The 16,419-nt window shown below is 42.9% G+C and overlaps 1 protein-coding gene across 1 annotated transcript in view; it reads right to left on the reverse strand.

The window, feature by feature from the left end:
- The window catches only part of ALK (ALK receptor tyrosine kinase), a 908,221-nt gene that overhangs the window by 87,022 nt on the left and 804,780 nt on the right, over window positions 1-16,419 (reverse strand). Inside the window, exon 12 of the mRNA XM_060245392.1 lies at window positions 667-829. Coding sequence (XP_060101375.1) covers window positions 667-829 — 163 coding nt within the window. The remainder of the gene's footprint in view (window positions 1-666; window positions 830-16,419) is intronic.

Raw genomic sequence — 16,419 nt, forward strand, 5'->3', positions numbered from 1 at the left:
CTACTGGGCCCAACGCAGCATGAATCTTATCTTTAGAAGAACAGGGCTGAAGTGAAGGCTTCTCCTCCCTCCTTTCTGGAACCGGAAGGAAGGGGGAGCCAAGCCTTCACTTCAGCCCTCTTCTTCTAAAGATAAGATTCATGCTGCGTTGGACCCAGTAGGGTCCAAGTGTGGCAGGCTGTGAATGCGCGGGGGGTGGGGAAGGGGGGGGTGAAGGGAAAGGGGTGATGCTGCCCTTGTCTCACCATGCCACGTGGCGCACTGTGATCGCAGCTGGGCAGCGAAAGGAAAGGAGGGATGGGTGGTGGTGGGGGGGGAGGGAAAGGAGGGACAGGCAGGGGCAGCAGTGGTGGCAGGCGGCGGTAGCAACTGGAGGACGGAGGAGGCAGGCAGATTAGATGCTTGTCTGGGACACCGGGATGGAGGGAGCCCAATTTGGCGCCCCCACCCTCCCAAAACCCTAGGCAACTGCCTAGTTTGCCTAGTGGGTGAGCCAGCCCTGCCTGTAAGCTTTTGAAGGATTGGCTACATCCGAGGGTGTGGCCTAATATGCAAAGGAATTCCCACTACAAAAAAAGCCCTGTGTCCTCATAACTGCTTCTCGCATTCTGGGGGTTTAGACTGTTTCACAGATAAGGTCTAACAAAATAACAGAAGAATTCTTACCTGTAAGTATTGGTTTCAGGCACTCTCCAAATCTGAACGCCTGGGAAATTATCTTCTGTCCCTACCACTACACTGAGGTTGGAGTTCCTATAGGCATCATTGCATTGGGTCTGGACGGGCCCTTCAGGTCCGCTGGCACCGCAAGTGGTGAATAGCCAATGAACTGAAAGAGACACAAGCAAATATACTTTGAATAAAATATACATCATTCTCTGCTACCTTTACTTGACTTTAATGAAAGTAAAATGCATTATATGCCATTGGGAGAAGAGCACTGAAATGTAACAGTAATTTCATAGCTCCATAATGCTCCTGTAAATGTACATCTTTGCATTCTATAGAAGGGGACAACAAATATTTGTCATCATCGGTACAGATGAAGAAAAGTGTTGCTTAAACCTCACCATACATTAGTGGCAACCATCCTATTCTCTGGATTTGGAGCAGACTATAGTAATTTCATTAAAATAATACATGAATAATTGTCCCCCAAAGTGAACAATATAAAGAAACTAGAGAAACAAATATTGGAACAACCAGCAGCATCATTAGAACATATGTAAATTAGTAACATTTTTACTTGTGGTATAAACAATTTTATTAGTAACATATGGTAGCAGAACTATATCTACAACTTATAAAAGCTTAAAGTAAAAGAAAGATCTTTCTACCCCATATCTTACTTTCCCCCCACCCCTCCCTCCGTTACTTGACCCCCGCCAGTGTTATTTTCTTTAAAAAAGCAAATATTAAAGGTACCCTTAACTATTAAGAAAAAACAAAAAAACCCCAAAAGTTATATTCTTATTTTAAAAATCTTAATCATCATCAAAGATTGTCCAATGTCCTTTTATTTTCCACTCTTTTTCTACGTATCTTCTGAATTTCTTCCACTCCGACTTAAAAAGTTCCAAATCATAGTCTCTTAGTTTTCTTGTTAATTTGTCCATTTCACTCCATGACATAACTTTTGTAATCCAATCCCATTTCTCTGGTATTTTTTCTTGCTTCCACAGCTGCGCATACAATGTCCTAGCAGCTGAGAGCAAGTACCATATTAAAGTTCTATCTTCTTTTGGAAATTTTTCCATTTGTAATCCCAGCAGAAAAGTCTCTGCCACTTTGTTGAATTCATATCCCAAAATCTTAGAAATCTCTTGCTGAATCATCTGCCAAAACATTTTAGCCCTTTCACAAGTCCACCACATATGGTAGAAAGGGCCTTCATGCTTTTTACATTTCCAACACCTATCTGGCATCTTGTTGTTCATCTTTGCTAATTTTTTTGGAGTCATATACCATCTATACATCATCTTAAAACAGTTTTCTTTAATACTATGACATGTTGCGAGTTTCATAGAATTCTTCCACAGATATTCCCAAGATTCCATCTTTATTTCTTTGTTTACATTAATTGCCCATTTTATCATTTGAGATTTCACTACTTCATCTTCTGTAGACCATTGTAAAAGTAATTTGTATACTTTTGAAATTAATTTCTCATTATCTCCAAGCAGAACTCTTTCCATTTCTGTTTGCTCTTTCCTTATTCCTTCAGTTTTAATATCATTCTCCACCAAACTTTTGATTTGTTGCATTTGAAACCAATCATATTTGTAACTCAGTTCTTCTGCAGTTTTCAGTTCTATTTTCCCACTTTGTATTTTTAGTAACTGGTTGTATGATAGCCGTTTTTCATTGGCTATTTTAGCCGTTATCTTTATCACTTCAGCTGGCACTATCCACAAAGGTCTCCTCTCATCACCATATTTCTTATACTTTATCCATACATTTAGTAGATTACTTCTTATATAATGGTGAGAGAAAAGGCCATCCATCTTCTTTTTTCCGTAATACAAGTATGCATGCCAGCCGATTTTTTTTCCATGGCCTTCCAGCACTAAAAGTTTTTTATTTAACAACGTTATCCATTCTTTCATCCATACTAAACAAACTGCTTCATGATACAATTTCAAATCTGGTAATTGGAATCCACCTCTCTCTTTTGCATCTGTCAAAATTTTCATTTTAATTCTTGGTTTCTTCCCGGCCCATACAAATTCTGAAATTTTCCTTCGCCATTTATCAAACTGTTTAGCATCTTTCACAATAGGAATAGTTTGAAACAGATACATAATCCTTGGTAGAATATTCATTTTTATTGCAGCTATTCTGCCCAACAATGACAAATTGAGCTTGTTCCACTTTAGCATATCTTCCTCTATTCTACGCCATAGCTTCTCATAGTTATTCTTGAACAAATCAATATTTTTCATTGTTATCTCTACCCCTAGGTATTTTACCTTAGAGGTAACTTCAAAACCCGTTAGTCTTTGTAATTCTTGTTGTCTATTTACCTGCATATTCTTGCACAAAATTTTTGATTTTTCTTTATTTATATAAAGTCCCGCCAACTCCCCAAACTCTTGTATTCTCATTAATAACAAAGGTGTAGCTTGTATGGGATTTTCATTTATAAACATTATATCATCAGCAAATGCTCTGTACTTATAGGTATATCCTTTTATTTGTAACCCTTCTAAATCTTTTTCTTCTTGGATCTGCATCAATAAAATTTCAAGAGTCATTATGAACAACAATGGTGAAAGCGGGCAACCTTGTCTAGTACCTTTGCTGATTTTCATTTCATCTGTAAGATCTGCATTAACACACAACCTTGCCCTTTGTTCAGAATATATTGTCTTTATCATTCTTATAAAGCTTTCTCCAAGCTCCATTTTTTCCATCACTGCAAACATAAAGTCCCAGTTTAAATTATCAAATGCTTTCTCTGCATCCGCAAAGAATAATGCTACTTCTTTTTCTGGATGTCTTTCATAATATTCTACAATATTTACAACAGTTCTAATATTGTCTCTTATTTGTCTTTTGGGAAGAAAACCAGCTTGATCTTCCTTTATAAAATTTATCAAATGTTGCTTAAGTCATTCTGCCAGAATTCTTGTAAATATTTTATAATCATTATTCAAAAGCTAAATTGGTCTGTAATTTTTCACATTTGTGGCATCTCTATCTTCTTTAGGTATCAAAGAAATAACGGCTTCTTTCCATGTATTTGGTACATTCCCTTTGGTTCTTATTACATTCATCAGCTTCTGCAATTTTGGTATTAATTCATCCTTAAAAGTTTTAAAGTATTTAGCTGTATATCCATCTGGCCTGGGAGCTTTGTCATTTTTCATCGCGTTGATTGCTGCTTCAATTTCTATTTTTTCAATTGGATCATTCAAAACTTTTCTCATATTTTCAGTTAGGGGCTCAATTTTTATTTTTTGTAGATATTCATCTATCTTTTCTCTCTTTACTTCAGCACCTTTAAACAGCTTGGCATAGTACTTAAAAAATTCTCTTTTTATTCCCTCTTGAGTAACTACTTCTCTTCCATCTATCACAATTCTACTAATTATTTTGTTTTCTCTCTTTTTCTTCAATTGCCATGCCAAATACTTCCCCGTCTTATTTGCCCCTTCAAACGATTTCTGCTGAAGCCTTTTCAGGTTCCATTCCACTTCTTTGTTTAACAAATGTCTTAATTGAGTTTGTAATATTGAAATTTCCCTTAGAATTTTCTTTTTCCCTGGTCTTTTCCTCAGCTCCCCTTCTTTTTTCTTTATTTCATTTTGAATGTCCAATAATTGTTTTTCTTTTTTCCTTTTGTCTTTATTGTTCAGAGTAATCAACAACCCTCTCATTACTGCTTTATAAGCATCCCACACCATCTGAAAGTCAATATCTTCTTTGTCATTCACTTGGAAAAATTCCTTAGTTTCTTTTCCTAGAAATGTCACTGTTTCTTTGCTCTGTAGCAAATCTTCATTCAGTCTCCATCTTCTTAATCTTTTGGACAATTTTGTAATCCACATTATTGGGTTATGATCAGCCCCAATTTTAGGTAGAATCTCTATCTTCCTTGTTATGAGGCCTAAGTCTCTAGTTCCCCACAGCATGTCAATTCTGGAAAAAGTCTTATGTCTTGCAGAAAAAAAAGTATAGTCCCGCACTTCAGGATTGAACTTCCTCCATATATCTTCTAAATTTTCTTGTTTAACTAATTCAAAGAAAGACTTTGGCAGTTTCCCTTCTTTCCCATCATTTTTTCCCCCTCCAAATCTATCCAATGAGTTCTCGACTGTTCCATTAAAATCTCCCATTAAGAGTATTTGATCATAAGTCAACTCATCTAACTGTTGTATAATGTCCTTTAAAAAAGCAGCCTTTGCACCGTTAGGTGCATATAGTCCCAATAACAACGTTTTTTTCCCACTTAATATTATCTCAACTGCTACAAATCTTCCATCTTTATCTTTAAATACTAACTTTGGCTCCAATTTTTGTTTAATATAGAAAATTACTCCCCTTTTCTTCTGTTCAGCTAATGAAAAAAATTCCATTCCCAATTGTTTGTTCCATAGAAATTTATAATCCTTTTGTTTAATGTGTACTTCTTGCAAACAAATTATGTTACAATTTTGCTTCTTGATCCAATGAAATGTTGCCCTTCTTTTTTGTGGTGAATTTAGACCATTAACGTTCCAAGACAGTAATTTGTAATCCATCATGGTGCAAATTCTTTATTTTCTTCAAAAAATATATTCAACTCCCGAGCATTTGTAATTGTAACTCTCTTCCCCTGAAGTTCAAAGCTCAAACCTTCGGGTATTATCTATCTGAACCTTGTGCCATTGTCTTTCAGTTTTTTTGTCAACTTTTTGTAAGTTCTCCTGTCGTTTATCACTTGTCTTGGCAGCTCCTTCATGATTCTCACTTTACTGCCTCCTACTATCAGTGACTTTTCAAAATTTTTGTTCATGATCCTTCCTACCATTTTCTTTGTCATATATCTTATAACAACATCTCTTGGTAAATTGTTTTTCTTGGCATAGAGTGAATTAACCCTATACATGTAATCATACATGTTTTTGGTCTCATCAGGGTCTTCATCTAAAAATTCTGCAATTATTTTTATTATATATCCTTTCAAATCTCCCTTCTCTGCTTCAGGTACTCCTCTCAGACGTATCTGAGTTTCCATTAATTTGCAGTCGTGGATTGTCACTTTTTCTTGAATTTTCAACAAGGTGGTATCATGTACTTTAACTTTCTCTTCCATCCCCTACACTTTCTTATCTGTTTCCTCAGTTTTTATTTTGAGATCATCCACTTCTTTTTTAATCTCTGTAATAATTTCTTCCTTTAAGTCATCTATCATTCTCTTAACTCCTTTTATTATTCTAACTTCCATGGCATCCATTTGATCCTGCATTTTCTCTAATGAAAGAGCCCTTTGTCGGGTCTGCTTGGGTTCAGACATTTAGGCAAAAAACAAAGGGATAGAAGGAATAAAAAAAAATACCAAAAATTTCGGTCTCACAAATTACAAGTTTAACTACCAAATTCAAAAGATCTAAATTTACTCTTTTAGTTAAACTTTATTCTGTCTTCTTCTGAGCTTCCCAGGCCCAGATATAAATTTTTTAAGATTTTTTCCCCTTTAAAAAAATGATGAAATTTTTGACCTCACCAATTTGGAATCTGACAGTCAGGTTCAATAGAGTAGGACTTGCCCTTTCCAGCAAGCCCAATTTCGCTGGTTTCTGAGCCCCCAAAGTCAAGATATTTAACAAAGAAGTCTTTAAAATTTCCAAAATGGCGGCCGTGATTTTTTACTCCTTCTTAAAAAAAAAATTTCCTTTTAAAATCACCCTAGGAGCCCACAAATAATGTAGCCAATAGTTCCTGTCTTCTTACCCTTTTTCCAGTTGATTCTGTCAATTTTTAAAGTCCCAAATTCTTTTAAAAACAATGTTTTAAATTTGACCTCCCAGCAATGGCTGCCGATGTTTCTCTATGGTATAGAGTAGGCTTTTTTCTTTACTGCTTCCTGTCTCTGTCACCATCAACTCTCATGGAGATCTCACAATACTTGACGTACTTCCTGTCTTGCTCAGTAGTGCTGCAGATCTGTTCCAATGTATTCCAGTGCGACCTGGCTGCTTTTTTTCGAAACCGCAAGTAGACTAAACAATGATTCCTTTTCACTTTTTTTTTAGCAGTTTTTAGCACTGTCCTTATATTTAAACAGTCCAAACTTCACCCCTTCCTTCTTCTTCTTGCAGGCTTTCTATTTTCCTTTTTTCCCACCTTTAAGTTTGTCCCTTTAAGCCATAAATAGCTCCGGAATGAAAAGAAAACTTCTGTACCTTTTTCTCCACTTATCCAAGTTTCCACTGGTCTTTCAAAGCTTTAGTTGTTTAGAAATGTCCAAGAAGGTTAGGATCCTGGCGAGCTTATGTCAAATCAATGACTCTGAGAACTCTTGCAGACGTTGGCTATGCAAACTCCATAGAGACCCCTCAAAGCCTCAAAGAAGTCCCCTCCAGGGCTTCTTTTCAGCCAAGGTAAATCTCTTTTCAAAGTTTCTGTGCAGGTCTTGGACCTTTCTCTCACTGAGAAAAGTAGGCAGTAGGCATTAATTTGCCTTCTACTACCCCGAACAAGAGTTTCAGCCTGCTCCCGTTATGAGAGACAGCTCAGCTCGACATTTTCCTTCCCCGGAAGTCCTTGTAAATTAGTAACATTTTTAGAAACTTTTACTATTGCATACTTTCAGTACCAGGTAATTTTGCAACACTGCTTCATACCTTCAAGTAATGAAAGGGCCACTGAACTGTAATATTAATGATTAGTATTTATAAATCATGAAATGACTAGTAATTCTTGGCAGAAGTTTATTCTTAACAAGTGTGAAACCCGTGCTTCACTACCTTTAATCCAGTTATAATACTTCTGGGTATATACATTTTTCTGTGTTTTAGGAAAGGTGTTTTGTTTTTGGAATTGGTTTTGTAATATAATAGCAGTAGGAATAAGGCCTGTTGTGATGGAAAATGCAATGGGTTCTAGAAAGAGGCTCTGGGCGACTGCCTCTCCCTCACTATCTTCCCACTCACTCCCCCCAACCTTGGTGTCTTCCCACCCACCCAAGGCAGACGTTTTCTGTAGGGAAACTGATCTGACTTCAACTTTTCATCTTCTCCCACCTCTCTGAAGCTTCTACCTAGGAAAAGTACATTATTTCTCCACAGTGTGGATCAAAGCACATCATTCTCTCCCCCATTTGATCTGCACAACCACACCTGTCAGGCAGGTTAGGCTGCAAGTCTGTGACTCGTCTGAAATCACAGTGTGGCCAAATTAAGAGGGAAGTGACTTCAGCAGGGTTTAATGACAGAGTTCAACCTGCAAAGCAGTCATTTTCTCCAGGTGAGCTGATCTCTGCCATCTGGAGAACAGTTGCAATTTTGAGTGATCTTCAGCCCAAACCTGGAGATTGGCAACAATGGTTCCTGAGGAGGAAGTGCTGGTTTGATGGGTGTAGTCTATGGAATTATATCTGTCTGGGGTTCCACCCCTCCTCAAAGCCCACCATCGTCATGCTCCACCCCTAAAATCTCCAGGAATTTTCCAAACTGGAGTTGACAACCCTATCTGCTTCCAAACTTGTCCCAGCTCCAAACATGCTGTGACCCCAAGGCTCAGCACATACAAACCTTTAGCAATGCAGATAAGTATGCTCCTCTTTGTTTCTCGCTAAGGTTTGGTCCCCAGGCTCAGAAGAAAGCAGACACCTAGCTAATCTAACCATCCTCTCAGCTGCCAGGAAAAGAAAAGTCTCTCCATTTGAATTTCTGTCCTTTCATCAACCCTTCTTGTCTCTGTGAGTATCACCTCTGGTTGTGTCAATAACCTACCAATATTTCCTGTCAATATCTCAGGTCTAAATTTCTGATTGCCCCTGCCTCCATCCCAGAAGCTTCCTGCCTCTACTCAATTAATCTAACCACCCTACCCATCCTCCATTTTTCTTTCATCACCTCTCTAGAAATGGGCTATCAACACCTAGTAGTCACACCCAAACCCATTACCCTGGCTTCCTGAGACCCTCTGTCTGTCTCAGCAACACTCATCTGCTCTGCTATGCATACATTGTTTTACAGCCTCATAATCCAATCTTACATTGGAACATCCTGAGGATACATTTTTGCCTATTTAAGGAGGCTCTGTGGACATGCTCTGTTTTCTGTCTTGGCATCTTCAGACTTGCACCCACAAATTCTGTTTGGGTACCTCCACAATAAGGCACTGGTCATTCTATTGTTCTTCTCCGTGGACCTCAAATCTTCATACAGGTAGCTATACAGTCTTACATTCCCACCAACCTCATCTCCATCTCTTCCACTACAACCTATTTTCTGGTATTCTTGTGTGTGTGTTAGTTTAATTCTATCTGTGTGTATTATTATTATTTTCAATAAAAGTTATTTCTTAATTACAATTGGTTGGTCATTTCAAAATCACTTTCTCTCTCTCTGTTGGGTGTAGTGGTTAAGTATGTGGACTTTTATCTGGGAGAACCGGGTTTGATTTCCCACTCCTCCACTTGCAGCTGCTGGAATGGCCTTGGGTCAGCGATAGCTCTCGCAGAGCTGTCCTTGAAAGAACAGCTTCTGTGAGAGCTCTCTCAGCCCCACCCACCTCATAGGTGGTCTGTTGTGGGGGAGGAAGATAAAAAGAGATTGTGAGCCGCTTTGAGATTTGGAGTGGAGGGTGGGATATAAATCCAATATCATCATCATCATCATCATCATCATCATCATCATCATCATCATCATCATCATCTTCTTCTTCTTCTTCTTCTCTCTCTCTCTCTCATTATTAATGGTATATACTTTGTGGCGATCCTGCTCCAAAAGAGCTCTACCCTGGTCTGCTTCTGTTAATTTCCCCTATAACAAGAGGAGACCCCCCCCGCATTTCTGGTAACAGAGGGGAAGTGTCTTCCTGGGGGCACTTCACCCTCACTTTTTTGCTGGCTGTGGCTCACCACAGAGAGCAGAAAGGAAGGTGTGAATTGCTTTCCAGAGGACACTTCACCACCCCCTCAGGCTGCCTGGCACAGCCCCTTTAAATGGGCTGCATGAAGGAGCCAGGCCCGGTGCTAGGGGTTCTGGCATGCCGAGGCCTGTTCCCCCGCCCCCCTGGTCTCTTCTCACGTGTGCTTTGTGCATGCGGCCCAATGACATCACCATGACATCATCGGGCTACGCCTGAAGGCACTTCACTCCCATCTTTTTGCTGGCTGCAGCTCACCACAACCACCAGATAGGAAGGCGTTAAGTACCTTACAGGGGGCATTTCACCTTTTCCTTTTTACTGGCGGGGAAAGCCATGGCCTGCAGAAAGGAGGGGTGAAATGTCCCTGGAAGGCACTTCACTCCATATTTAACTCTCTGTTTTTGCTCCCCTCTACTTCAAAGCAGTAAGGAGCAGAACTGGAAGGTTTAAATAGCTTTGAATCATTTAGACCCCTGCTTTGTACTCCCCCCACTTTTGCAGGGAGCAGAAAGCAAGGTTTTAAATGTTAAATGGTCAATTACCCAATATGAACAGTTCAGGGCCAGCATATTCACTTGATTCAGTTCATGGTTTGGTTCATGGTTCAGTCACAATTCACGAACCATGAACTGAACTGCCCTAGTTTGCACTGTCATATTGCCACATCTTACACCAGTGATTAATTTCTAAAGTGGATGCTAGAAGTCTAGAGAATGACTTATCCCTTTCTTCCATTGTTAGAACCTTACACTTTGGTACAACAGCTCACAGGATGAAGACATGAGCACCATAATCCTAATCTGTAATATAAATGGGAGTTTTGTTTTATCTTTAATGAGATGTCAAAGGCACTCATAAAGTTCCTATTTCCATATTGCCTTGAGGGAAAAAAAGAAAATCCATATGGAAGGCTCTACAGAATTTTAAATTATGGTGTAAAGATTTCTATGTAGAAAGCTAGTTTGACTTCCAGCCTTTCCTAAAATATTGCAATAGTTCTTAAAATGAGGCTCTCCCACAGAAATTTATGTTCATGAGCTTAATTACCAATATGAAAACTAAGGGCCATACTGCCAGAAATCTTGGTGCATTAACACTTTGCTATCCCACTAGGCTTGAGCCAGATGCAGTGGAACATTTGCTGGATAAAATGAGCAGGCAAAGGCCTTATTCCAGGAATAATATGAGACAGTTCACATATCTCTGGTGAAAAATTAAATGTGCTTCTGCAGGTGGGAGCAAGCAACCTTGAAAGAAGTAAAAAAAAAAAAAAAGGGGGGGGAGCCATACAACAATAGAGAAGATTAAAACAGGTAAAATGAAGGCAGAAAGAAAAATCCCCATATCTGATTGAAAAATTATGGCAATTTAGTAACTATTTCCAAGTATACCAAATAGTTTCCTATATCAAAAGTTCATCCTTCAAGTCCATTCATTTTCTGATTTTGACAAAAATTGCCTCTGGACAAATGAGCTAGCACATTAAGGCATAAAAGAAGCAAGAAAAACTGACTGATGCTCATAGTTATAACTTGACCAATGCATGTGATTTTCAGCCAAAACTGCTCACTTTTTTGGTCCAGGAACCATGAATTAGTGAGAAGTGTCAATGACTAGGCCATTCAGTGTTGGATCTATATTTCTCCAAATGTGCTATTGCTGATCTCCATAAACTGCAGTCTCAGCAAGGGGGTTCATAGAATCAGGCAATTAATCTTATTCCTTTCACTTCTAGTTGTGTAATAGCCTATTTTGTTTGTCCATCTGGAAATGTCACTCAGGAGATATAATCTAAGAAAGCAAATTTGTTCTTGTTGACTCTTTTACCCCAACCAGACAGAGGCCATCCAATGCTGAACAAGTTAAAAGTGATTCTTACACCTTGTAGAACTGACATCTCCATTTATTTCATTTTAAAAAGCAGTTTTAGATAGAGAAATGAAAGATGATGATAAGACCACATATTACATTTAAAAAGCTACAGCACCCAACAAGAGGGGAAAAGATAAGAGAATTTCCCCCCCGATAATTGCATTTTCAGAAAAATTCACCATCGTACGAATAAAAAACCCCAAACAATCAAATTGTAACCAAGAATTCACTTCTGTATTCACAAAAAAGCTTTACAGGCACATTTGATTCTAAGATTATAATACTGCATAGTTCAGGGGTGGCCAAACTAACTTAATGTAAGAGCCACATAGAATAAATGTCAGATGTTTGAGATCCAGAAGACACGAACGTCAAATGTTTGAGAGCTGCAAGCAAGGAAGGAAGGCAAATAGATGGTGGAGGAAAGGAGAGGTGGGAAAAAAAGCAACTTTAACTTTAAATGCATTCTCCAAGCCACCGGCTGGCTTGGCATGGAGAAATGATTTAAAGAGAGGAATGCCTTCTCCAAGCCAGCTGAAATGGCAGTGGCGGCTTTGAGAGCCACACAATATGTGTGAAAGAGCCACATGTGGCTCCCAAACTGCAATTTGTCCATCCTTGGTATAGTTACTATGTTCAAATTTCATTCATTTCAACCTGGCAACTATGTGCATGACTGCAAACTAAATTTGTGGCCCTCATAGTCACTCTAGCAATACCTGGACTCTAAAATCTCTAAGAATGAATTCAGACAGCCAATTTTCGCCAACATAAGCTCTTCCCCCAGATGAATTTAGAAGTCAAGGTCAGACAGACACAGCTGCTGCCCATTCTGTTCTCACACTCACCCCAACCTCTGATGTCTCTGAGATGGATGAAATAGCTACCAGTAGGGAAGTGGAAGCAAAATCTTCTGCTGCCACCCTCCCGTGTTTCCTGGTGTCTGACCTCGGGAGCACACAAGCGAGACAGATTGGCAGTGTGAATAGGGTGGCCAGACCGTCCCGGGAGCCCGGGAATGTCCCGGTTCTGGCCCCCTATTCCCGCCTCCCGGGCTGGCTATACCGGGACCATTTAGAGGTCCCGGTTTAGCCAGCCCCGGAGGCGGTGGGCCGCGGGCGCCGGCGGGGAAGGCGGCGAGTGAGGGAGGGAGCATCCCTGCGCCTGCGCAGGGACGCTCCCTCCCTCCCTCGCCGCCTTCCCCGCCCGCGCGCGGGGCCGGCAGCGGTGGCGGAGGCCTCTCCGCGGCCTCCGCTGGTCGCTGGAAGCCCTCCAGAGTCTCTGGAGGGCCTCCAGGGACCAGCGGAGAGGCCGCGGAGCAGCCGGCGCTGGTCCCGGAAGGCCTTCCAGAGCCTCTGGAAGGCCTTCCGGGACCACCGCCGACCAGCGAAGGCCTCTCCGCGGCCTCCACTGGTCCCTGGAGGCCCTCCAGAGTCTCTGGAGGGCCTCCAGGGACCAGCGGAGGCCGCGGAGAGGCCGCGGAGCAGCCGGCGCTGGTCCCGGAAGGCCTTCCAGAGACTCTGGAGGGCCTTCCGGGACCAGCGCCGACCAGCGAAGGCCTCTCCGCGGCCTCCGCTGGTCCCTGGGGGCGCTCCAGAGTCTCTGGAGGGCCTCCAGGGACCAGCGGAGGCCGCGGAGAGGCCACGGAGCAGCCGGCGCTGGTCCCGGAAGGCCTTCCAGAGACTCTGGAGGGCCTTCCGGGACCAGCGCCGACCAGCGAAGGCCTCTCCGCGGCCTCCGCTGGTCGCTGGGGGCCTTCCAGAGTCTCTGGAGGGCCCCCAGCGACCAGCGGAGGCCGCAGAGAGGCCGCGGAGCAGCCGGCGCTGGTCCCTGGAGGCCTCCAGAGGCCAGCGCCGGCAGCACCCTCCCTCCCTCGCCGCCTTCCCCGCCCGCGCGCGGGGCCCGGCGGAGGCCAGGGAAGCGAAGGAGAGCCCGCCGCCGCAGGACTCGCCGCCGCCGCTGCTGGACTCTCCGCCGCCCTGGAAGCAGGTAAGGGGGCCGAAAGCGGGGGGGCAGGGGCAGCCTTCCTTTCTTCCCTCCCTCCTCCCTTCCTTCCTTCCTTCCTTCCCTCACTCCCTTCCCTTCCTTCCTTCCCTCCCTCCTCCCCTCTCTCCCTTCCCTTCCTTCCTTCCCTCCTCCCTTCCTTCCTTTCTTCCTTCCCTCCCTTCCTTCCCTCCCTCCTCCCTTCCTTTCTTTCTTCCTTCCTTCCCTCCCTCCCCCCTTCCTTCCTTCCCTCCCTCCCTCCCCCCTTCCTTCCTTCCCTCCCTCCCTCCCCCCTTCCTTCCTTCCTTCCCTCCCTCCCCCCTTCCTTCCTTCCTTCCTTCCTTCCTTCCTTCCTTCCTTCCTTCCTTCCTTCCTTCCTTCCTCCCTCCCTTCCCTCCCTCCTCCCTCCCTTCCCTCCTTATGTTCTTATGTGACACAGAGTGTTGGACTGGAGGGGCCACTGGCCTGATCCAACAGGGCTTCTCTTATGTTCTTATGTGACACAGAGTGTCGGCATGCCGAAGCAGCCTGTCGGTCACTTCCGGGTTCCTATCCTGCATCTCGACCTGTGTTATTAGTGACAGGCTGCTTCGGCATGCCGCTGCGCCGGCCCCCTGGGTCCCACAACGATGGGACCGATGCCACAGGGACGGGCTCAAAACACTCTATAACCCCTCAAAAGAACAGCAGTCTAGCTCGCTTCCCCCGAGCCCTGCCACCATAAGCCTCAAGGGGGCTCATTTTGCGGCATCTCCCGGCGGGAGGGTGGCACCCGCACGGGACACATATCAAATGAAAGAGGGGGCGCAGGGCTATCAGAAACAGCCGGCGGAAGGAGTCGGGAGACCACCCCACTGGGGGATCCACACCCCGAAAGTGATGAAGGTGGCGCAGATAGAGCCAACAGAGCAAACAGGACAAAATAAATAGGCTGCATTATGCAGCACAGTTGAGAAAGTGCCTTATCCCATATACTGATGAAGTATATACAGGATTTCAGAACAAAATTGTTTCCGGCGGTGATATTTGGGGGATTTTTGGGGATGTCACAGGAAGTGCTGTGAAGTCACTTCCTGTTTCCGGCAGTGGCATTTGGGGGAAATGATGTCATTTGGGGGAAATGATGTCACAGGAAGTGATGTCACTTCCCATTTCCGGCAGGTGACGCGGGAAAAGTGATGTCACAGGAAGTGATGTCACTTCCTCTTTCCTGTGGTGGCACGACGTCACAGGAAGTGATGTCACTTCCTGTTTCCTGTGGTGGCACGACGTCACCGGAAGTGACGTCACTTCCTGTTTCCGGTGGCGCGCGCGCGCACCCCTAACTTCCCCCCCCCCAACGTGTCCCTGGCTGGCCTTCAGACATTATGGTCACCCTAAGTGTGAATCTGCCAATTTGCTCTAGGTGCTCACCGGTATTCTGCCATGGAGTGTATGAGTGCATAAGTACATGGCTACTAAAAATGTAAGGGGAAAAAAAGAAACCCAAACTGCGCTAAGGGAATGGCGTGCAACAACAGTGTGAATGCACCAAAGCACCCCCCCCCCATGCAATATATGGAAACCTCACATGGGAGTGTGCGAACTGGATTTGTCGGTTCCACTTTGGGAGATGCAATCTGAGACACCTCCCATGCACACGGAGCTGCCTGTCTGTACCCAGCAAAAGAGCCCATTCACACAGTCCTTTCTGCTCATAGTCTGACAAGGGCTGACAGTGCTATATGGTGAAGGAGCTGGCCACATACTTTACACATGTCTAGTCTCCCTGTGGGGGGGGGGAATGATTCAACCAACAAGAACATAAAGAGTTTCTGATCTGAGGGGACCCTAGTCAAGAATCCTCTCTCCAAAACTGCCCAATCAGCTGGCTTTGAAGAAGGTGGCTAAAAAGAGTAGTAAATGGAAATCACTGAGAACTAGGTCCTAGAATTGGAGGTCTGCAAAAATGTAATAGTATCAAAAGTAGGAGTCAACACTGAACTGCTAAAGGAACTGATGGCATTTTGGTAAGGGGATTCTCCCCTTTGTTTTTCATCCCTTTATGTCTGTGAAGATGCCATTTGCGTCATCTGAATGTACATACAATGGAAAGGTCTGCACAACAGACTGATTTAATTTCTCTCCATCTTCCAAGCAGTTTCCACGAAATTCAAATTGAACTAAAATCTTTATTAAATGTAACACTTGCCTGAAGCCTTGAGAATATCAAAACAAGTATCCGAAGCTCTTTTAACACTAAGCAACCTCAGAGGAGATAGTTTCCAATAAAAGAGCAACAACAAACATTTCTCCAGGGTACTTCATTGATTTTTCCTACCCTCCCCCAAGGATGCGAATAAACTGCAGGGTGTCACACACAACCCATTAAAACTTCATACAGATTGGTTTCTACAGGTTGCCACATGTTCCAGCAGTTTTGTGTAATTCAATTTGGAACATAGCTTTTGATCTTCACAGATGAAAGTAGCTGTGCTGAAATGGAACCCTTTAACTAGCTCCAGAGACTGCAGTGTAATATTTTCAATCTGCAAACAACTGTAATGCTGTTGTGTATTGTACTGGCAAATACACGGCTCTCCCTTTGTTCTGCAGTGCATAACACAGAGATTCAAGACTGGGTGGATAATCTTATTACCCAGAGCATGCCTGCAAGCTGCAAACTCCCCAGTCAAGATTTTAACCAAGTTCTTGAATGTAAACTCTGAAGTCCATGTTTTCAAAAGCAATGGACTGCTGCCTTAACTATTGATATCAGTTATAAGATCTTAGCCTCTGACAGCTGAACTTTTAACTGAAAATTCAAGGTGTTTTGCCTTGAGGTGCCTGAAGCTGATGTCCAAGGGCTCCAATATTACTTATCAGTTTAGAAAAATAAGGAACTAAACCATAAGAACATAAGAACATAAGAGAAGCCATGTTAGATCAGGCCAATGGCCCATCCAGTCCAACATTCTGTGTCACACAGCGGCCAAATATATA

This window comes from Heteronotia binoei, chromosome 1, assembly GCF_032191835.1.
Source record: "Heteronotia binoei isolate CCM8104 ecotype False Entrance Well chromosome 1, APGP_CSIRO_Hbin_v1, whole genome shotgun sequence".
Classification (NCBI taxonomy): Eukaryota; Metazoa; Chordata; class Lepidosauria; order Squamata; family Gekkonidae; genus Heteronotia; species Heteronotia binoei.